General features: G+C 44.6%; 1 protein-coding gene across 1 annotated transcript in view; it reads right to left on the bottom strand.

The window, feature by feature from the left end:
- LOC126176138 (transcription factor SOX-1) overlaps nucleotides 1-20,982 on the bottom strand; it is a 383,045-nt gene extending 362,063 nt beyond the window's left edge. The window contains exons 1-6 of the mRNA XM_049923277.1: nucleotides 20,782-20,982; nucleotides 20,062-20,243; nucleotides 15,113-15,257; nucleotides 14,834-15,004; nucleotides 7,020-7,168; nucleotides 3,007-3,220 (exon numbers count right to left, since the gene is read on the bottom strand). Coding sequence (XP_049779234.1) covers nucleotides 3,007-3,220; nucleotides 7,020-7,168; nucleotides 14,834-15,004; nucleotides 15,113-15,257; nucleotides 20,062-20,243; nucleotides 20,782-20,982 — 1,062 coding nt within the window. The remainder of the gene's footprint in view (nucleotides 1-3,006; nucleotides 3,221-7,019; nucleotides 7,169-14,833; nucleotides 15,005-15,112; nucleotides 15,258-20,061; nucleotides 20,244-20,781) is intronic.
- Between the last annotated feature and the right edge of the window lie 763 nt (nucleotides 20,983-21,745).

The following is a 21,745-nucleotide window of genomic DNA, read 5'->3' as shown; positions in this document are numbered from 1 at the left end:
ACAATATCCGGAACTTAACTCGCCTTCGCCGGCCAGTGTGGCCACGCGGTTAAAGGCGCTTCAGTCTGGAACCGCGCGACCGCTACGGTCGCAGGTTCGAATCCTGCCTCGGGCATGGATGTGTGTGATGTCCTTACATTAGTTAGGTTTAAGTAGTTCTAAGTTCTAGGGGACTGATGACCTCAGAAGTTAAGTCCCATAGTGCTCAGAGCCATTTGAACCATTAACTCGCATTCAAACTTTCGCCTTCAGTATTGTAACGTCTGGCCATACAGAAAGGCTGCCAACAACGGCAAGATGACTGGAACGTATCTCAGTTATTCAGGTAAAGTAGTTATATCTGTCTTCAGCCTGTTACTCCACGTAGAACCTGGTTTCATCAGTCTTCGTTGATCCATTATGGAGCATGAGACAACGGCTGGCATGTATTTCTTGATGCAATAATTTATCAACATGACGTTCGTCTGCCCATGGGCTGATACCCACTAGATATCCTAACTCTGCCACCTCATAGGTTTTCGAAACGAAACAAAATGTGAAAAATGCAATTGGCCGGGGATGCAGCACCTCGAGGGCTCACACAGTGGGCAGGAACGCACAATCTATAAATGTAAACGAACGTCGCTTTCAACACAAAGCTAAGTTTCTTAAGTGACATGTATGTTTATTTCTTTTTATTTTTTTTTTACAGGAATGAAAACTGTAGGCACAGCTGGTGACGGCACACTTATTTTCATTGTTGAAAGCGTCGTACCTTCTCAAATACGAAGATTTCGAAAGAAGGCAACGGCGCCACAGTTTCTGTCGTAATGCGCAGAGCAAGGATTGGCTACAGCAGGCAACCCGCGTTACGATATTACAGCAATACTGCAGAAATTGTTGGACTGTCTCCATAACTTGAAGTATAAGTACTCCAATTGGTATAAAGTTTAGAGAAGTGAAACTATGTCTGCCATCACGAACTGTACCTCTAGTTTTCATTTCCATTGAAAAGATATATGTCCTAATTGAAAAAAAAACGCAATTTTATGTTGAAACTGACGTTTGTTTACATTTGCAGAATGTATATACCTGCCCAATGTGTAATCACCTGGGATAGGTGCATCCATGGTAAATTGCATTTTTTTTACATTTTGTTTTGTAAGGTGGTTATAATTTCGCACCTTACAAGCACTCTCACCCACATACTTTGCCGTGATCTACAACCACATTATGTATTATTCAATAGGTAGTACATCGTATATATGAATATATAAAGGAGACTGAAATTGTCACGTACGTCTTGTAAATAATTGTTAACGCTTATTGCATGAAAAGTGACGAAGTGCCTTTATCATAAAAACGGCGTAATGAATGATTGCCTATACTAGTACAGGTTGGAACGCCAGTGGAGATGAAACGGCAGGCAGAACTGAAGCTCTGGGTGGAAGGCCCGCACAGGTGTTGGTCCTGCTTAAACACAGGAAGTAGCCAGACGGACGTCGTGGCACCTGAGCTCTGGAGCACAATAGGGAGACGGCCGGCCGCTATTGTAGTAGGGGCAGAAGGATAACCGGATAATACTTTCGAAAGCTGAAAATCTTGGACGCAGCAACGAAGAAGCGGCACCTCGTAAACCACACAGGATGGGTTATTTCCAAGGATTTTGACTCAGAAGCATACCATTGTACGAGTATAGGTCTTTCCTCGCAAACTTTCCACGCTGGGAAGCCAGCGCTGGAGAGACGGGGTCTTCCAATGTGAAAGTCACTGTGTGACGGTCGCTCGATATCAGCTTTGTTGGAACAGACGGATTTGTTGTCTTTACTCTCAGGAGAGTTTATAGTTAGAAGAGTCAGGCACTGTACTGTTGCGAACCTTACGATTCTGGACTTCACCTCCGGGTTGGAAGTACGCAGTGTTCAGTAACTGAGAGCACTTTCTCTGCCTATACTTAGTTTGAGATGTTATCTGAACTCCGCCCCTGTGGTTGGGAGTTCGTGTTTCTCGTCTGTAGAACGCAGAGAGGAGAAGACGGTATTAGAGTATATTAGTCAGAGGACCGCCTTCTGCCGTCCTAGTGTTTGAAAGAGTTTATTTGTGGCTGGAGTTCTTCCATCGTCGCAGACGAGTACGAGAACCATCACTTCGATGCAGCGGACGCAGTACATTCGGTGGTATCGCAAATTGCTTCGGCTTATTAGGACTATAAAGCTAAACAGCTGTGGTCACGCTAGTTATTTCCACTGAGGTTCCATACCACCGTAGATCATCTTTGAAAGTAGTGTCTTCTTGTGTTTGGTACGTAGGTGATTTTAGTCATTTCGTGTTATTGATATTAGACCGCGCAGTCATAATAAGGTGCAGAGTTGGGCAATTTATTAATAATTTTACTTAGGAAGTGTAAACTTTATATTAAAAATGTTTTTTTAAATCTACATAAATATATAAGCAGGAACAACATTTATCATTTAGTAGAATTAGTTGCCTTCATCATTCACTTATGTTTAGACTGTAGTTTATAGAATTAATAGATCCTGAGATCTGCTTCAGGGGGTAGTCAGACAGGGCCACATCTTCATTTTAGCGTTTATTATGTTCCGTTGCGCACGTTCATTTTACACTCGCCTGGAGTAGCGTCTTGGAGTTTGATTTCAGAAATATTTGAGGTGGGAAAGTTGGGTGGGACACCCTCTATGCCACATGAGATTCAACCACGGAAGTTGTGCGATGCTCCTTTACCGCGCTGGAATTAATCCAACTCCGTTCTGTGACTCCACAAACATTACAGTAACTGACACTCCAGTCTTAGAGATTTTATGTTCTTTTAAACCTGTTATGCTTTTTTCTTTGCTTCTGCTACACAGTCTCTACCCATTTAGAGCACCTGGTTATTCCTAACGATGCGCTTAATAAGCTCCATTGCAACAGTGGTACCCTCGTTTGTGCCAAGCAGACCCGTGTAAAAAGTTCCGCCACAGGTCCCCCTAGTGCGGAAGTTAAACACGGTAGCGGCTGGCGACTTACCTGCGCGTATTCGGCGCAAAGGTCGATGGAGCCGACGAAGGCGGCGACGTCGTCGACGCTCCAGGTGGCAGTGGCGGCGGCGTCGGGGGCGCACGTGGCGGCGGAGGCGGCGCCGCACAGCGAGGGGCAGGGCAGCACGCGGGACCCGGCCGCGGGGGCGGCGGGGGGCGGCGCCGGGGGCCGCGGCTTCGGCGACACGCTGCCCAGCCGGCGCCTGCGCAGCCAACACACCCGTCTCTCAGCTGCATCAGCCGTGTAAACTGGTCAGTGGGGAAGCCAACTCTTCTAACAGTTATGGGAATTCAGAACCTATATGTTATGCAAACAGTTGTTTGCAAATGCTCAAACAAGTTTCAGCACCTCAGCTTCTGTAAAGTGCATATACTTTATAAGTACTAACCGTTGAAACCGGTCCAGACCGAAAACCATTTCTTGGTCTGTTACGGTTATTACCTTAGTTTCTACGCTATTAGTTCTGCAGGACCCTCTTTACATTGTTGCACACTAGCAGTACGTCGTCTGCTACTAAATAATACTCTGAGTTGGGCTGACCAATTAACTGACCACTGTATCTACATCAGTAGTTTTGTTGCGCGAAAAAAAATTCGCAAGTATATTTTGCTATTACTTATGGATATTTCGGATGTATCCATTCTCATCTCCGTGCTCCTCTTTTGTAGAAATGCACGGAGAAACACGATTTATGTCTCTGTGAAACTCCACTCGCAAATTAGTTTTTTGCACTTCGCAGAACCCAGTGTGTCTAGTATCTGTCGACGCTCACTGGTTTTCATATCATTTCGTCCCAAAATGGCTCTGAGCACTATGGGACTTCACATCTGAGGTGATCAGACTTAGAACTACTTAAACCTAAGGGCATCACACACATCCATGCCCGAGGCAGGATTCGAGCCAGCGTCCGTAGCAGCAGCGCGGTTCCGGACTGAAGCGCCTAGAACCGCTCTGCCACAAAGGCCGGCATTTCGTCCCAAATCTTAACTTTGTCCTCTCTCTCTCTCTCTCTCTCTCTCTCTCTCTCTCTCTCTCGCTTTCTTTCTGTCTTTCTTTCTTTCCCTTTGCTCACACAAACACAGCCAGCCGGTGTGGCCGAGCGGTTCTAGGCGCTTCAGTCTGGAACCGCGCGACCGCTACGGTCGCAGGTTCGAATCCTGCCTTGGGCATGGATGTGTGTGATGTTCTTAGGTTAGTTAGGTTTAAGTAGTTCTAAGTTCTAGGGGACTGAAGACCTGAGAAGTTCAGTCCCATAGTGCTCAGAGCCATTTGAAGCATTTGAACACAAGCACACACACACACGCAGGATACTGTAGTGTAATTGTTTGTAATGTGTTTCGCTTCTACTAATACCTTTTATGTGTGGGTGTTTGTTCTTTTGTAAGTTTTGGGCATAGGTTGTGGCTGGATTTTAGTAATTTTAAATCTATACATACTTAAGTTGTCAACAGATGTACTATGGGAGCTATTACATTTTAGAGTGCTGAGGTGTTCGGAAAGACTTGTTTTAAAGTTCCTGCGTTTGCGCCATAAATGCTCTGGCTGACAGGAGTTGTATGCAGTTTTCTGAATTTCCCTACAATTATTAGTACTTAAAAGATGTTTGAATTTTACAAAACTAAATAGATCTACTCATGATGGTACTAAGGTGCGGAAATAAGTTTGGGCAATTATAAGTAACAGTTGTTCGCATAATATGGTACCTATATACCCCATAATTCAAGTCTGTAAACATGGCTACTGCTAGAGCTACATGAACAAGGAATTAATGAATGTGTGTGTGTGTGTGTGTGTGTGTGTGTGTGTGTGTGTGTGTGTGTGTGTGTGTGTGCGCGCGCGCGCGCGCGTGCGTGCGTGCGCGCGCCCATTATGACCGGTTGAAGTAATATATGCAGTAACACGAGTAAAGGGGTATGTAGAGGTGTGAAACTACTGTCGGATACTCTCTAGAAGCAGTGTTGACTACTGTAGTTTTCCCCAGTAGCTTTGCTCAGTAAAGGTCGTACCCACATTACCTGTATGTTAGGTGTGTTGCATACGCATCAGGTGTCACCTAATAACGATTGCTATCTTTCAGTACACGATCAGCGCCATATTAGATTCCCATAAAAACGTGAAGTGGTGAACCGTCTAGAAACTGAGCGAGAATACATAAAGGGCTGGGTAACCTAAGGAACGTTTTTGTTCTACATAGTTGTCCTCCTGTCTAATACTTACAAAATAAACAGCATTTGTAGCGAAACTGAAATTGTTAATATTTAGTACAGGTTTTATTCGAAAACTTGATTTTTGATTTGAAATAGAGGGCTGTCTAGTAAAAATAAAGAAAATAATTATAAAGATAGGTAAAATTAAAAATGCAAAACACAAACATATCAAACGACACTTCAATACTTCGTCGAGCTAATATAAAACATGCTTGTTATTTCTAAAGAACTTCCACACTTATGAATTGTTGTCTTTGATCATGAAGAAGACCGTCTATTGAGTACAAAATAACAACAATAATTATGTAGATATATCTGTGCATGTAATCTGTACTTGTCTCAAAAGTGATTGTTTTGGTTATATAAATGCGCAGCAGTAACGCGAGTAGACTAATTTTTACTTATAAAACGCAATTTATGTAGTACAGAATGGACTAACACTGAACCATGTGCAGGACTGATTATGTGCAAAACAAACAAACGAAAAACAAAGAGAAGTCATCGGCACCTAGTTCCTCTACAGACATTCATTTGTGTTCCTTTCCCTACCAATATTACCGATGTTGAGTTGTTGTGGTCTTCAGTCCTGAGACTGGCTTGATGCAACTCTCCACGCTACTCTATCCTGTGCAAGCTTCTTCATCTCCCTGTACCTACTGCAACCTACATCCTTCTGAATCTGCTTAGTGTATTCATCTCTTGGTCTCCCTCTACGATTTTTGCCCTCCACGCTGGCCCCCAGTACCAAATTGGTGATCCCTTGATGCCTCAGAACATGTCCTACCAACCGATCCCTTCTTCTAGTCAAATTGTGCCACAAACTTCTCCCCAATCCCATTCAATACTTCCTCATTAGTTATGTGATCTACCCATCTAATCTTCAGCATTCTTCTGTAGTAACACATTTCGAAAGCTTCTATTGTTTTCTTGTCCAAACTATTTATCGTCCACGTTTCACTTCCATACATGGCTACACTCCATACAAATACTTTCAGAAACGACTTCCTGACACTTAAAGCTATACTCGATGTTAACAAATTTATCTTCTTCAGAAATGCTTTCCTTGCCATTGGCAGTCTGCATTTTATATCCTCTCTACTTCGACCATCATCAGTTATTTTGCTCCCCAAATAGCAAAACTCCTTTACAACTTTACGTGTCTCATTTCCTATTCTAATTCCCTCAGCATCACCCGACTCAATTACCGATAATCCTTCCATTTGCTACGTCATTTATGTCCTGTACCAAAACTACCGAACAGCAGTTTTGGTAAAGGGCTCCTCTAATTAGATGTCATCCGAACTGAAAGAAATGTATCACCCATCATGGAGAAACTGAATTATTCAAGCCACAGTGAGTCAAGGTTCTGGACAAAGAATTATTCGCCCACGAACAGAGTTCATCAATAAGTAACTGACAACTTGACTGTGAACGCATTCTTCAGACAATAGTGCCTAGAGTGCTGGTGGAGAACCAAATGCACCGCAGGGAGGCATTAAGGAATAGCCAGTGCGCTGATGGTGAGACGTGTGCGAGGTAAAAATTGTAGAGGCGGGCCAGGGCTTCAGTACAATAAGCAGGTTCGGATGGAATGATCTTGCAGCAGTTGTGAAGAGATGAAGAGGATTTCCCGGGATATACTGGTCGAAGGAGGTGCAACAAACCAGTTTTCGGGGCTGAGGACAACACACTGGGAACACAAATGTTTTGTGGGCGATGATCTAGATGGCGTAGGGAGGAAGTATCAGCCAAGAGCGTGGTGTAGCAGTAGGTTTAGACTCTGCGTGTACTTACAGCCTGTGCGTGTCCTTGGAGGCGAAGAGGCTCTCCCCGATGCTCCTGGAGGGGGCGTGGTAGGCGCGCCTCTTGGCTGGAGGCGGCACCACGGCGCCTGGACTCAGGTCCAGCGGAGAGGACTCTGCCGGCCGGCGGCTGCTCGCGCCCTGTCACACAGCACACCGTCAAACTCTGCCACAAACGGGGAAGCTATTTGCTTTAGCTTACAGCTGCAATTTATTATGACTGAGAAGTGTAATTATGGTGTAAAATTACTCAGCCTCTCGGCTGCACTTCTCCGGAAAATCTCTGGAAGACAGTTTTACAGGTGAAAGCGACTCTGGTTTCCAGCCAGCATGCAGCTACTACCCATCCAATAAAAAGCCCGAAATAGACGAATAGTATAAATTACTATAACTACAAATAGACCGTACATGAGGATTACATCCTTTCACCATCCTCTGGACCTACAAACGTTTTGTCTGACTCATCCTCACCATTATTTTACCACGCCGTAGAACTTGAAACGGTACAGTAGTTTCCGCTCTATAAGCAGCAGGTTTCGCTGCTCGCTCGCACCAGGAAATAGAAAAAGAGGCGGCTCCGCAGCCAATTTTATTACACGACGCGGCGGCCGCGGGTGCAACAGAACCCGTGTGGACGGGTGGAAAGAAATGTGTCAGGCTTCATAATACGTATTTATATGTGTCGTGTATTATGCATTTCTTGTGCGTGGATGTGCATCTGCACATGAACTTTACTAATCCTCCTCACACCTTTCCGTAAAGCGTGGCCAAGTCTTTGTTGGAAGTAGTTCTGTAGTATAGTAGTGCCAACCTTACTCCTGGCTAGGGGATCAGAGAGACAGCACAGGCAGGTAAAAGTCAAAGACTTTCCAGTGTCACAAGATTTGGGGTGGAGAGGTTGGTCACGGCCAATGGTTCGACCACCCCCTCCACCGGGACCCAGGAAGACCTCCGGGTGCCCGCCATATTCTAGGGGTGTTACAGAAGACGGGCAAGTGAGCAGACGTGCCCTCAGTGCGACTGTCTCAATGTTCAAGCATGGAAGAGAAATATTTGAATATTTGTACTAATTCTTTTATTTCCAGCTTCGGATTGTGTAAGGTAATGAATGTGCTCGTTTAATTCCGGAAATTTGACCGCCTGTGTTAAAGTATTTGGTGCCCAGTTTGCCCGTTATCCTCCTCACATAGTGAATGTCCTATGTAAAATATTGGGAGACTTTGGTGGTATACATTTGGCCAACGCAATTCCGTCTTACCCGTAGAAATGTGCGTGCAGATTAGTATATAATACACCCGAGCTATAAGTTGTAAAATTGTAATATCTGTAAACTGAAACAATTGCTGCTATCGCTGTAAAGTCGAGTGATAATGTTTAAAATAAATAGGTAATCAACTGTCATCAATCTTTAACATACCTTAAAAATCACAAAGAAGTCAAGTTAAAGGAATTTATTTAAAATAAAAGCTATAGAATGCAGGGACCCACACATCAGTGTGTGAGCCCTCCAGCCCCTTGCCTACTATCGTACAGAAAGGACACGCTCTCCTGGTAGCGCTCTCAAGCTCCTCTCCCCAGTTATCCGTTGCGCAATTTTGATTCAGGGCTTGACATCAACTTTCATCTGGCGTCCCTAGGCAAGGAGGTAAGACGGTAAACTTGCAAACTTCTAGAGCGTCATGCTCCCTCCCCCCCCCCCCCCCTACATGCACTGTCTACAGTTGACGTCATTTCGATCTTTCTTAAAATTCCTCGAACATTTTCGCAAACCAACATATGCAGTAAATTCGGAGAGCAAATCCCGTAATCTATTCTATGAGGTTTCGGGATTGCAGCCGGATAATGTTGACTCTTTGCCGCAATATTTCGGCTGGCAACCGTCCAGCCATCTTCAGGCGAGTGTCCGCCACTAGAGTCTGCTAGTCCACGGTGTCGGCTTTATACTAGGGTAATCCCAAAAGTAATGTCTCCTTTTTTTTTATAAGTATATGGGCCTGTTTACTTCTACAATAGTTTACAGCTTGAACATTTAGCTATTTTTCGACATAACCACAATTTATGTAGATGCATTTTTTGTAAACGCTGTGGCAGTTTTTGTATGCCCATGTCACACCAGCTCGCTGCCATGCTGTTCAGAAAGTTATGAACCTCTTCTTTCACCTCGTCGTCGGAGCTCAATCGCTGGGACCACAGTTAACGCTGACACGTATTGTGAGACTCTGAAAAACTCAAACGGGCAATTCAGAACTGGAGAAGAGGAATTTTGAGCAAGGGCGTACATATTGTTCCTGACAACGCTAGCCCACACATCGCTCGGCAAACCGTTGCTCCCTGGAACATAATCACCCACCCATCCTATAGTCCTCACTTGGCACCCAGTGACTATCATCTGTTCCCTGGGTTAAAAGAACACTTCGCCGGAAAGCGATTCAGCTCCGACGACGAGGTGAAAGAAGAGGTTCACAACTTTCTGAACAGCATGACGGTGAGCTGGTACGACATGGGAATACAAAAACTGCCACAGCTTCTACAAAAATGCATCGACAGAAATTGTGATTATGTCGAAAAACAGTTAAATGTTCAAGCTGTAAACTGATGTAAACCATTGTAGGAATAAACAGGTCCATGTACTTATAAAAAAAATAGGAGACTTTACTTTTGGGGTTACCTCCGTATCAAAAGTCGGCCGTAGCTGAGCATTGTATTACTATAGGACACACTGTAGATTATTCTGCCACAAAAATCTTAGCCCCCGGTTAGATCCTTCTGGGATTCAGTAATCAAAGAATCTGTGGAAATTTGTCTAGCACACAGTCTCATCAATCGGGACGGCTGTTTTCAACTGGACTAGGCTCGGGACACGGTGATCTCTAAAATATCTTCTGCGAGAGAATATTTTATTCATAATGAAAGGTCTGGCGACATCTGACGTTTTTTATTACCGACGCTGGCGCGCATTCCGACATAGGGCGGACATGCAGTTTCACCTTTACGCATGCGCCTGTGCGCCACGGGTGGAACACTATTTGTAGAGGGCGCTCCTGTGACGGTCGCCAATCCGCATGCTTTTCCGCGCCAATTTTTTGTTATGATGCTGACACCGTGAACTAGCAGACTCCAGTGGCGGGCACTCACCTGAAGATGGCTGCACGGCTGCCAGCCGTAATATTGTGGCAAGAAGTCAACATTGTCCGGTTGCAATCCCGAAACCTCATACAATATTCAGTACGCCGGGAAAACTTCAAGATCACATCCCATACTCTCCAACATCCTCTCCAATTGTGATCTACTGCCGCGTCTGTAGCAATATACGCCATCTCACCCACCTCCACACCCTACATATCCTAACCCCATGAAACTTTTCCAGGCTCCCTCTTCCTGACCGAGAAACCCGCCCTGACATCTATCCATCCTATCAGACATATCTCTAGTCGCCATTTCTTTTCCTCAGATCAAGAATCCAATGCCTCTCCCACATTCCTGATCCACTCACGCATAATCATCACGAGAACCATGATCATCATCTTAGCACCATCCACATCACAGCCGTATGTGTTTTATCATAAATCATCAACAGAAACAATTTTGTTGCATTTTAATTCTATTACCTTAATATTTTTAACTGTAAATGGTAACTGTATATTTTTAACGTCACTTGGCAGCAGAGCAGCAATATAGTTGCTGCCATCGCTCTACCCTCCCCATTCCCCCTCTGGTAGTCGGATAAAGAAAAAATGGATCTCGACCCTGGTCAGACATGTGGAGAAGTCGAATACTTTTGATAAAGACTACAGTACAGGGCAGAGCTTCGAGTTTTGAAGTAGTTTGAAGAATATGACGCGATTAATCCCAGAAAACTTAATCTCGAGTGGCGACGATTACGGAATTCTACAAGTTTATAGTGGGCATATCATAATTAATAGCGACAACTGAGACAGCTGAAAGTCTAAGATGTTGTAGAGAGTCAACATGTATATTAGAAGAGCTTTTTTAGTTTATTACATTAAGTGGACTCTACACACATATCTTGGCTCGATACAATTAAATAACTGTCTTTACTCAGGACCAAAGATGGTTATCATCCACGGAAATTAATTACCTAGTGTAAAAAGTTACTGCCTGTAAATAGAATAAATACAAAAATCTTCCCTGTAGTCCTGAGGATTTTTGCTGTGACTGTGTCATAACGCATGAAATTATGATACACGTTGCATAATTAAGATAAACGTAGAATTCCTCAGAAGTGTGTACTTCTAACTTTGGTCTTTGACATGATATTGCTTTCATCGTTGGAAGAAGTGTAGGTTACGAAATCGCGTAGTAGTTGGTACACGTGTGTGTTTTCCTGACAGTTATTTAACATCTTCTTGCTCGACAGGATTTAAAGTCCCGTCAGCCATAAAACACTATGGCACTGAATTCGTGAATTAGTGACCTGTCGGAATGTCTCTGTACCTCTTCTGTAGCAGAAGAGCATCTTTGACTGTGATATGTGAATATCTCTGGCGACAGTGGACAATAAACAACCGCTGCGTTATTGTTTATTTCGTCGTAAGACTTTGAGGACCCTGCAGACGTTAAAGGTCACTGTCACTATTTTGACGTTTATAGTCTAGTTTCGTATTGTTTAAGTTAGTGCAAACTGATATTTTTTGTACTGCAATACGTAAATAACCCGATCATATGCGTTTTGACAGGACCGAGAAATCCTACTTGTTTGTTTTACATAAATTGAAAACATGTTCGTATTGCAATGCACTACTCTATTTTTGCAAAGAAAATTCCGCACTGGCTGTATGAATGATTTTTATTAAATCTGCGACCGGTTTCGCAACACTTATTCGTGCATCCTCCAGCAACATACGCTACAGGGCGTGGCTACAGGGCAATGTTCAACAATACTATGTTATAAATAGCGTATATTGCCTGACGATGCACCGATGAGTGGTGCGAAACCGGTCGCAGATTTAATAAAAATCATTCATACAGCCAGTGTGGAATTTTCTTTGGATAAATGTCGAAATTTGGATGTGGTTGCCAGCCCTACAAAACAACATAAAAAAATGTCGTGTGACAAGGGCCTCGCGTCGGGTAGGCCGTTCGCCTGGTGCAAGTCTTTCGATTTGACGCCACTTCGGTGACTTGCGTGTCGATGGGGATGAAATGATGATGATTAGGACAACACAACACCCAGTCCCTGAACGGAGAAAATCTCCGACCCAGCCGGGAATCGAACCCGGGCCGTTAGGATTGACATTCTGTCACGCTGACCACTATTTTTTCCGACCCATCTGGGAATCGGACCCTGGCCCTTAGTATTGACATTCTGTCGCTGACCACTTTTTTTTTAAGCAGCGCGTTAGCGCACTTTTTTTCATAACTTTAGACCGAAATGTGGTTAAAAAAATAATGCAGTTGGACGCGAACAGGCGACTATAAGTTTAGAATGCACGAATGTTACCACTTTTTTTTAATTTTTTTTATAATTTCGCGCACCTTATACTGTTTGTTGATATTCTTTCAAATAAAATTGAAAAATTTGATCGATTTAAAAAAAAAAAGAAAGAAAGTACACGAGCAGTACTCTAACACGGTACCTCCAGCGCGGTAGCTGTAAACCTTCCTTATCTCTTTTTTTTGTTTCTTCGTTTTTTCTTTTTTATTCTTTTTTATTTTTTATTTGTTTTAACTGTAATTTTGTTTCTCTACCAACTTTTTTTATGGAAAAAGACGTGTTTCAGTTACGACAAACAAAATTAGAATGTACATCCGTAGCAACAACAGAACAAGAGTTCCTTCTAAACTATGAAATAGAATTGAAACTAATAGTATGATGATAGATAATAAATAAAGAAAAATGTAACCAAATCCCGCACGCCATTCCATGTTCATGGCCCATCTGCGTACAGATTCCATGTTCCAAATTGATAAAACATTTCGCAGCGTGTGGAGCTCCATGACGGTGCTCATCCTCTGCCCGGTACTCCCCAACTGTGAGGGGGGGGTTATCGAAGACACTGCGCAAATAGTTCGCAAAGAGTTGTCGGTATCGGGGTGTACACTCAAGTGTGCTGTGACTGTCCTGGAGAAATTGCCAGTAATCAAGCACCATCTTCTCATCATCTCGAAAGAGGTAGTATATGGTCACGCCTTTAAACCAAGTGAGAGCGTGAGTGTTCGCAGGTGGGAAAATAAGTATACTCTGGACAATGCTCAATTGTGCGAGGCGCGATACGTAGGTAGCAGGCGTGGATCTTCTGTACTAGCAGCCACACCTCTAACGCCGATCCACATGTTAAACGGTGTTGGTCAGTATCCACGAGGTGGCAACGTGAGCAAAGGGGGGAATCCGTCATCCCAATAGCCTGCAGCCTTTGTCGAGTTACAATCTTCCCGTTCACCAGCTGGTACCACGCGGCTCGTACCCGCGTGGGGAGGAACGACTTCTGGACCGCTCTCCACACTGCAGGCCATAGGGTCGTAGGGCTCTTCCACTCAATCACATTGCGAGGGATGGACCTGAGCAGCAGCCTGTAAACGTCTCTCGCCTTGGGAGTGCCAGTGTTGGGGAGGTCTGGGTGCACGTAACTATACTCAAGAATAAATGCCGAGAGGTGCGAGAGTGAGGGTGTAATGCAGTGTGCGATTTGTGCTTCTACCAGTGGGGGGGATGTCTTAGAGGGTTAGTATAATTATATATGTTACTTGCTTGGGCCGTGGCGTTATCCATGGTTAAACAGTTATTTATAAATAGATGTTAATGCTGAAACTCACTATTCACGCGTATGCACTATCAGAAAAGCCATCCCTTGTTATATCTTTAAAAGTACATTATAGGTAAAGCTTATTTACAAAGTCATCTACATACAAGTATACGAGGGGAATTCAAAAAGTAAGGGCACATTTGTGAAAAGCTGTACTTATTCTGATGATAGAAAACTGAAAAATGCGTTATTTTTCTACGTAACCTCCCTGGACTTCAATGCAGTTTTCCCGACGTTTTACGAGTTTTTTTTATTTAATAAGAAAATACGTTTTTAGGTTGCACCTGTAACCTATTTCGCACCGCAGAAATGACGTCTTCACCACTTTCAAATCTTCTTCCCTGCAGTGCTTCCGTTAAGGGTCCAAACATGTGAAAATCGCTTGGAGCCAGGCCTGGACTGTATAGTGGATGTTCCAGCACCTCTAATCTCAACTCCTTTATTGCGTCGGGCAGAATGTGGGCGAGCGTTATCTTGCTGCAGGATGACACCTCTTCACAGTTTTCCACGACGTTTGGGTCTGATTTCAGGTTTTAGTTTCGTACGCAACACATATCATCCACCATACAATGCAGACCTGGCTCTAAAGCCTCGTTTACGCTGGGGCGACGTCTTGCAACACTGTGGCATGCTACGGAAACGTGGCGTGCGTCGCCTTGTCATTTAGTTCTAAATGTATTGAAATGCTTAACTACTGCATCACACTTTTTCAAAATTAATAAGCAAACATATTAATAGTATTAATAGTTTAATTTATATGTAAAGTTTTACTCTAGTGCTAGGGAAATAAACATCCCAGGTTGAGATGCATAAACTAAAACCAGAGGATGGGATGGTCTGATGCAGAAGGGGGGAAATCCCCCCCATCCCCCCCCCCCTGCAAATCGCACACTGGTGTAATATGCGCACCACTCAGCCACCGGGGACGGACACAGAGCAACATGTTGCTCTATTTTTAGTTGCTTTGGTGACATTGTCCCTACGTATCAAAGCCTTTGATACAGATTTTAATAGTTTGAACAGGAAAAGATTAGACACGCACCTTAAGGTAGTTCTCGAGCTGGGAGGCGTTGGCGGAGCGCACCATGGAGAGCAGCGCCTGCGTCGAGCTCATGTCGATCATGGGCGGGAACATGCCGAGCAGGTCCGTGGCGGGGGCGGGCGTGGGCGCCGGCGTCGGGGGGCCGCCCGCGCCCGCGCCCGCGCCGCCCTTCTTGCCGCCGCCGCCGCCCCCGTGCTCGTCCTTGGGGGAGCCGGTGGGCGCGGGCCCGCCGCCGCCGCCGAGGCCGACGCCGCCCTTGATGCCGGGCAGCGGGCTGGCGGGCGCCGTCAGCGGCGCCATCAGCCCTACGAAGGGCGTGGCGGCGCCCGACTTGAAGGGCGCGAAGCGCGGGTCCAGGTAGCCGTTGCGCGCGCCCGTCGCCGCAGCCGCCGCCGCCGCTGCCGCCGCCGCACTGCTCAGGTAGCTGCCGGGCAGGCATTGCTAATTACGTATATAAAATTTTTTTTTTGTTCGTGATTTTCTTTAGATTTCTGTTATTTCGTTTGCCAGTGGATTTGTATGTTTCTTGCTTTGTACCTGTGGTAAAGTTTGTGAAGTTCTCTTCTGGAATATTATTAATTGTGAAAAATGCAGTCAACATTTATAAATGTTTATGTAATTTACGATAACGATATAACATCTATAGACAGGTGACAGCGATAGTAATATCGAGAGTCGAAAGGTGGTTGTGTAGTAGAGGGGATGGTGGATGGTGTGTCTGTGAAGCGTGCGCGCGGAAAATAGTACTGTGTTTTATGAAAAGCATACGTAATTGTATGGACAGTGATACCGAACTATCAGATTGTTAATTCTCTTTACCACTGCGGTATGTAATGCCATCGCCAGGGAACTTTAAGAGCAAATAAACCGGACTGTGAAAGTGCCGCTAACATTACTTTGTTGTGGCCGACACGAACAGTGCTTTTATGCAAATGAACTTTGTTGGTATTGGTTTTGGGTGCTGGAACTGTTGTCCATCACATTCTGTCAAGCCGTGAAAGTGAAGACTTTAATTAACTGTGCAATACAAATGACTTTCAGTGACGTTGTCGAAGTTTGAAATGCGATAATAGAGTGAACATTGTTTACGGTGTGCTTCACACACGAGAACAATTCTATGAACTGTGTATTTGTGGCTAAGACTATATGAATGTGACGAACTGTGTAATTATGGACGATAGCGTCACGGACAGTGCATGATGAAGTGTAAAAACGAGCGATGTCTATGTCATGTACTTTGAAAGAGAGGACATGTCAACAACGGTCGTATACTGGCGTCTTGTGGTTTGTTAATCACCACGGGGTTAATGATACAGCTGTGCCGGAACTATATATGCGTTTCGCCGGAGAAGATTAACCAGCGGAACTGCCTGTATCTGCTCTCGTCATCGTAACCCGCCGACATCGTCCTGCCAAACGCAACGCTTCGTATGCAACAAAATGTTAAGAGATTTCGCCGAACGCTATCCCCTGACCTAGAAACTTTCTTTCTCTATTAAAAGTATAAGAATTACAGACTCTATTCACATAAATTCTTTGTTTAGTTTATGTTTGCTTTCTGCTAACGAATATAAAATTACAATCAGTGAATTAAAAGTTGCCTGGTAGTCATTGTTGAAACACCAGTAAATATAACTTTCTTCCTCTCATTAGAACTAATTCTCCTTGCATGTCAAAATTATTGTAGTTATTTTATGTAGTTTTATGTATTGTTATGAGACTAGGTATATGACAGTGACTAATAAGAGTATTTTGTCACGAAATATGGCGTCGCGCGAAAATTACGGCGACCGCCATAATTGCTTGCGTTCTGACTAATAACGTAAAAGCTGCTATTCCCGTATTGGTGCATTTCCTGACGTGAGCGTAAATTATAAATGTCAGCTGTCAAATCACGTAGGGACTGTTTACCCAGTAATAAAAGTTTTTGCTATTGTATTGCTACGAGTCGTAGTATTAAGGGACACTGGTTACACTCAAAAGTGGGTAGATGTATTGTGACCCCCCCCCCACCCCCAGTGTTCATGCAGTTATTAACAGTATTGTGTGTGATTCACGAAATTTTGTCACTTTTCCTAATTCCTTTCAGATATTATCTTAGATGTCTTTGAAGTTTCAGAGAATATACACACAATTTTGTCGGTGCAGGTTAATTTCAGAGCCGTTTCTCGTGAATATTAGAGTTTTCAGTTCATAAATAAAGTGGGACCGTGACCAATTGAGAAGTATAACAAAGAGTGTGGTTTTCCAAGTAGAATTTTGGATGACTTCACAGTTCATATTTTGATAATTATTTTTCCTGTGGGTTGAGGTCATCACACAGTACAATCAGCGGTCCGCTACAGCCCAGACGTACTGGGCGAATTCATGCACGCCTTTCGTGCAGACAACTAATTTTTTGCTAACGGAAATGTCCATTATAATTATCCGGGCTGTTATGCCGTGGTCGGTTGATGAATTCTGTGTCAATTCCCAACGTTTCGTCCCCGTCTGCGGAGGACATCTTCGAGGGGGTCTGTAGCTATGCTGATTATATTCATATGTTTTGACGATGCCATTATGGCCGTATCACTTTAGGACATGGTGTAAAAAAGATCTGAAGATGGTCATTACAGACTGAAACCGGTCATCGTCTAAAGAAGTCATTTGTGATCAGAGACTGGTATAAAAAAGCATTTTACAGTATTGGATCACAGTTTGTACACGCGATTATGTCGCAGTTGGTGACAACATACGTAAATTGTGAAGTTCTTCAAAAGTAGAGGAAAAGGCTCTAGGTATGATTATATTCTATACTGAAATGTTTATGACAATAACTAAAGTACTTGTGAAAGCAACGTTCAAAAATTCTTTGCCCTATAACAACAACATTGTGTAGCAGACGTGCTGCACTCTATCGCTGGAAATCGGGATTATTTCACTGCTCCACTTACACTGCAATGGGCTTTAATATCTCTAAACCAGCTGGTGCATCACACCGTTAAGTTTTGTAGCTAATTTTCTAAATTACCAGCAGCGCAAATCAGAACATAACCTCTTGGCAGCGTCACATGCTCCTACGCAAAATCACCTATGCATTCCAGTAAGAGCAGCCTTCTAGAAGACGCCTTGCACCTGATGGTGATGGTTAACCACCAAAACGCATAACGGATTTAAAAAAACGCAGAATTATACAGAGGACGGAAAAACAATCAGACTAAAAGTGTAGGGCTGAAAGAGAGCATATAACGAAGGAATTTAAGTGTAAGAACTGTGGCTCACAGTTGCGTATTAATAGCGTTACATGCATCAGCATTAACTGCGGCTGTGTGACGATCTTCAAGTCTGAAGATGAAGAAGACTTGGGGCTCGCATTAAGGCGGCGGAGAAATGAGTGAGACTATCCGTGGTGTATTTTGGAGGACACACCAATCCCTGCATCAGCGTCATGTTCTATGCTAGAATGAAAACAAACTAATAGTAATTAAGTGGTAATAAGTGTGTGTAAAAAAGTACATTCATTTTTCATTTACTTGGACCTTTATAGGACATATAGTAACATGAAACATGGGCAGGTGGTTGTTTCCCTTTCTAAAGAAGTGCTGCATGGTACGTCAGCTAAGTACGATACATGTGTACGTGATGCTTTAAGTTTTTCTTGTTTTCATCGTGACGATTAGCTATAGCCCAGACACTTTGTTTACGTAGACATGTTCTGGGAATTACTTTTCATTTTGAGCAAAGATGTCCATATGTCAGATTTCAAACATGTTTATGTAGCGCCAAGAATATGCAACTGCGACCCTTAGTTCCTGTACTCAGATTCGTTCGCTGGACGCTGTCAACTAGCCCTGCACTTTTTGGTCAAGTTGTTTTTCCGCATTCCAGTACGTTTCTTTCATTGCAACTCTAAGGGATGCAATTTTGTCGAAAACTGACATTCTGAGCCCGTGGCTGTGTACAAAATGTAGGTTGACTCTTACATAGAAGATAACAGCAACGAGCCACTTTTTACAGTGCTATTAATTTATTCAAATAACACCCCGGTTCTGAACATTACAGGTTCATCTTCAGACGGCTAGTTCAGGTTAAGATACATCTTACGTTAGCTTACTCTTTTTGTTTTCCCAAATGACGAAATTTCCTTAGAGTGTGACAATGTCTTTAACTGTAATTATGCCTCACAACGATTTTAAATGATGTAAACAAATCATTATAAAGGAGATGTTTTTGTTACTTACGTTGAAAAATCCGCGCCATTAAGTTTATCTGGAACGCAACGGCGCGGATTTTTCAACGTAAGTAACGAAAACATCTTCACTTTAATAATTTGTGTACATCATTTAAAATCGTTATGGTTCAAGTAGCTCTGAGGACTAGGGACTTAACATCTGAGGTCATCAGTCCCCTAGAACTTAGAACTACTTAAACCTAACTAACCTAAGGACATCACACACATCCATGCCCGAGGCGGGATTCGAACCTGCGACCGTAGCGGTCGCGCGGTTCCAAACTGTAGCGCCTAGAACCGCTCGGCATCCAGCCGGCAAAATCGTTATGAGGCATAATTAGAGTTAAATAGACGTTGTGTCACATCTTGTTTTGGTTGTAGGAAATTTCTTCATTTGCCGGTCTGAGTGGCCGAGCAGTTCTAGGCGCTAAGTCTGGGACCGCGCGATCGCTACGGTCGCAGGTTCGAATCCTGCTTCGGGCATGGATATGTGTGATGTCCTTAGGTTAGTTAGGTTTAGGTAGTTCTAAGTTGTAGGGGAGTGATGACCTCAGATGTTAAGTCTCATAGTGCTCAGAGGCATTTCATCATTTGGGTAAACGAAAAGTGTAAGCTGATGTAAAATATATCTCCTTGAAGTAGTCATCTGAAGATGAACCTGTACGAAACAGGAAACGACGCTATGTAAATAAATAAGCAGCGTTGTAAAAAGTGGGCAGTTGCTGTAAGAGTTAACCTGTATCTAACGAATGCGATTTATGCCTATTCATTTTAGGGCTTGAAATTGCGGAACGCAAGTGAGTGACTGACGGTGGTTTCAGGAAGATGTTGTGAAATGGCGACTTCATAATGGCGATCGAGACCTCGTGGGTCGAGGAAGGCGAGAAAACGAGCGCGAAGCTCTGTTCGTCGCACGTGTACTCTATAGTGGCGTCAGACGCGATTAGTCGCTGTTACACTTTGCAGGTGGAGAACGAATGCGCGACACGGCCGGAACACGGCTGGCTGGAGTACTCACTCGTTGGGGTTGGCGTTGTTGTACTTGGCGGCGAGCGAGCGCATGAAGTCGGAGTAGTTCCTGGCCAGGTGCTCCGTCTTGAGCGGGTGGGGCGACGCGGCGCGCTCTGGCGGCGTGCCCGGGTACGAGGAGCCGGGCGTGCCGCTGCGAGAGGACGTCGAGTTGTTGTCCGGCGCGCCCGACTGCAACACACACCGCCAGTCTGGCGTCACCAACCACTGTGCACACGTCTACTGAAGTACAGCGCTCACAGGCAATACAGATTACTACATGGGTAATACACGAGGCTTCCCCCGTGTACGCATATGTCACATGTATTTCACACACACACACACACACACACACACACTATATATATATATATATATATATATATATATATATATATATATATATATATAGGGTGAGTCACCTACAATTACCTCTGGATATATTTCGTAAACCACATCAAATACTGACGAATCGAATCGTGAGGAGAGGGGCTAGTGTAATTGGTTAATACAAAGCATACAAAAATGCACGGAAGTATGTTTTTTAACACAAACCTACGTTTTTTTTAAATGGAACCCCGTTAGTTTTGTTAGCACATCTGAACATATAAACAAATACGTAATCAGTGCCGTTTGTTGCATTGTAAAATGTTAATTACATCCGCCAAGCAGCTAGAGGTTGTGAGGTATCAGGTGGTGCTGGTAGTCGTGAGGTGGGAGGTGTTCCTACCTGGTGGTGCTGGTTGCCGGTGCTGTTGGAGCTGGCGGTGCTGCTGTTGCTGGAGGCGGCGCCCTGTGGCCCGCCCCCGCCGCCACCCCCGCCTCCGGGCGTGGAGGGCCCCGGCGGGCTGAGGCGCTCCGTCTTGACGGCCGCCGCCGGGGGCTGCGAGTCGGAGGCGGTCGAGCCCGCCCCCGCGCCGGCGCCGTTCATGGCCGCGCCCGTCGGCGTGCACGAGCCGCCCCCGCCGCCCCCGGCCCGGCCTCCGGCCTTCCGGCCCCCGCCACCCGCGCTCGGCACCGTCGCGTCTGCTGCCTCCGTCTCCAGCTGGCCCTCACCTGCCGACACACACCCACGCACGTCAAAAAAATGGTTCAATTGGCTCTGAGCACTATGGGACTCAACATCTGAGGTCATCAGTCCCCTAGAACTTAGAACTACTTAAACCTAACTAACCTAAGGACATCACACACATCCATGCCCGAGGCAGGACTCGAGCCTGCGACCGTAGCGGTCGCGCGGTTCCTGACTGAAGCGCCTAGAACCGCTCTGCCACTCGGGCCGGCCACGCACATCACCCCGCAGTCCACACTACACTGGCTTAGCTTCAGTACATCACAATCAGACGTGTGGCCGCTATACGGGGTGTCTCATTTACTTTGAATGCCCCAAGTAACTCTGTGTTCAGAAGCGAAATAAAAAAAAAAAATCTATCAAGCAAATATTATTCAGAATGAGATCTTCACTCTGCAGCGGAGTGTGCGCTGATATGAAACTTTCTGGCAAATTAAAACTGTGTGCCGGACCGAGACACGAACTCGGGACCTTTGCCTTTCGCGGGCGGAGTGAAAACCTCATTCTGGAAACATCCCGTAGGCTGTGGCTAAGCCATGTCTCCGCAATATCCTTTTTTTCAGGAGAGCTAGTTCTGCAAGGTTCGCAGGAGAGCTTCTGGTAAGTTTGGAAGGTAGGAGAC

The sequence above is a fragment of the Schistocerca cancellata genome, chromosome 3 (genome assembly GCF_023864275.1).
Source record: "Schistocerca cancellata isolate TAMUIC-IGC-003103 chromosome 3, iqSchCanc2.1, whole genome shotgun sequence".
Taxonomy (NCBI): domain Eukaryota; kingdom Metazoa; phylum Arthropoda; class Insecta; order Orthoptera; family Acrididae; genus Schistocerca; species Schistocerca cancellata.
This window is presented reverse-complemented; position numbering and strand designations above follow the sequence as displayed.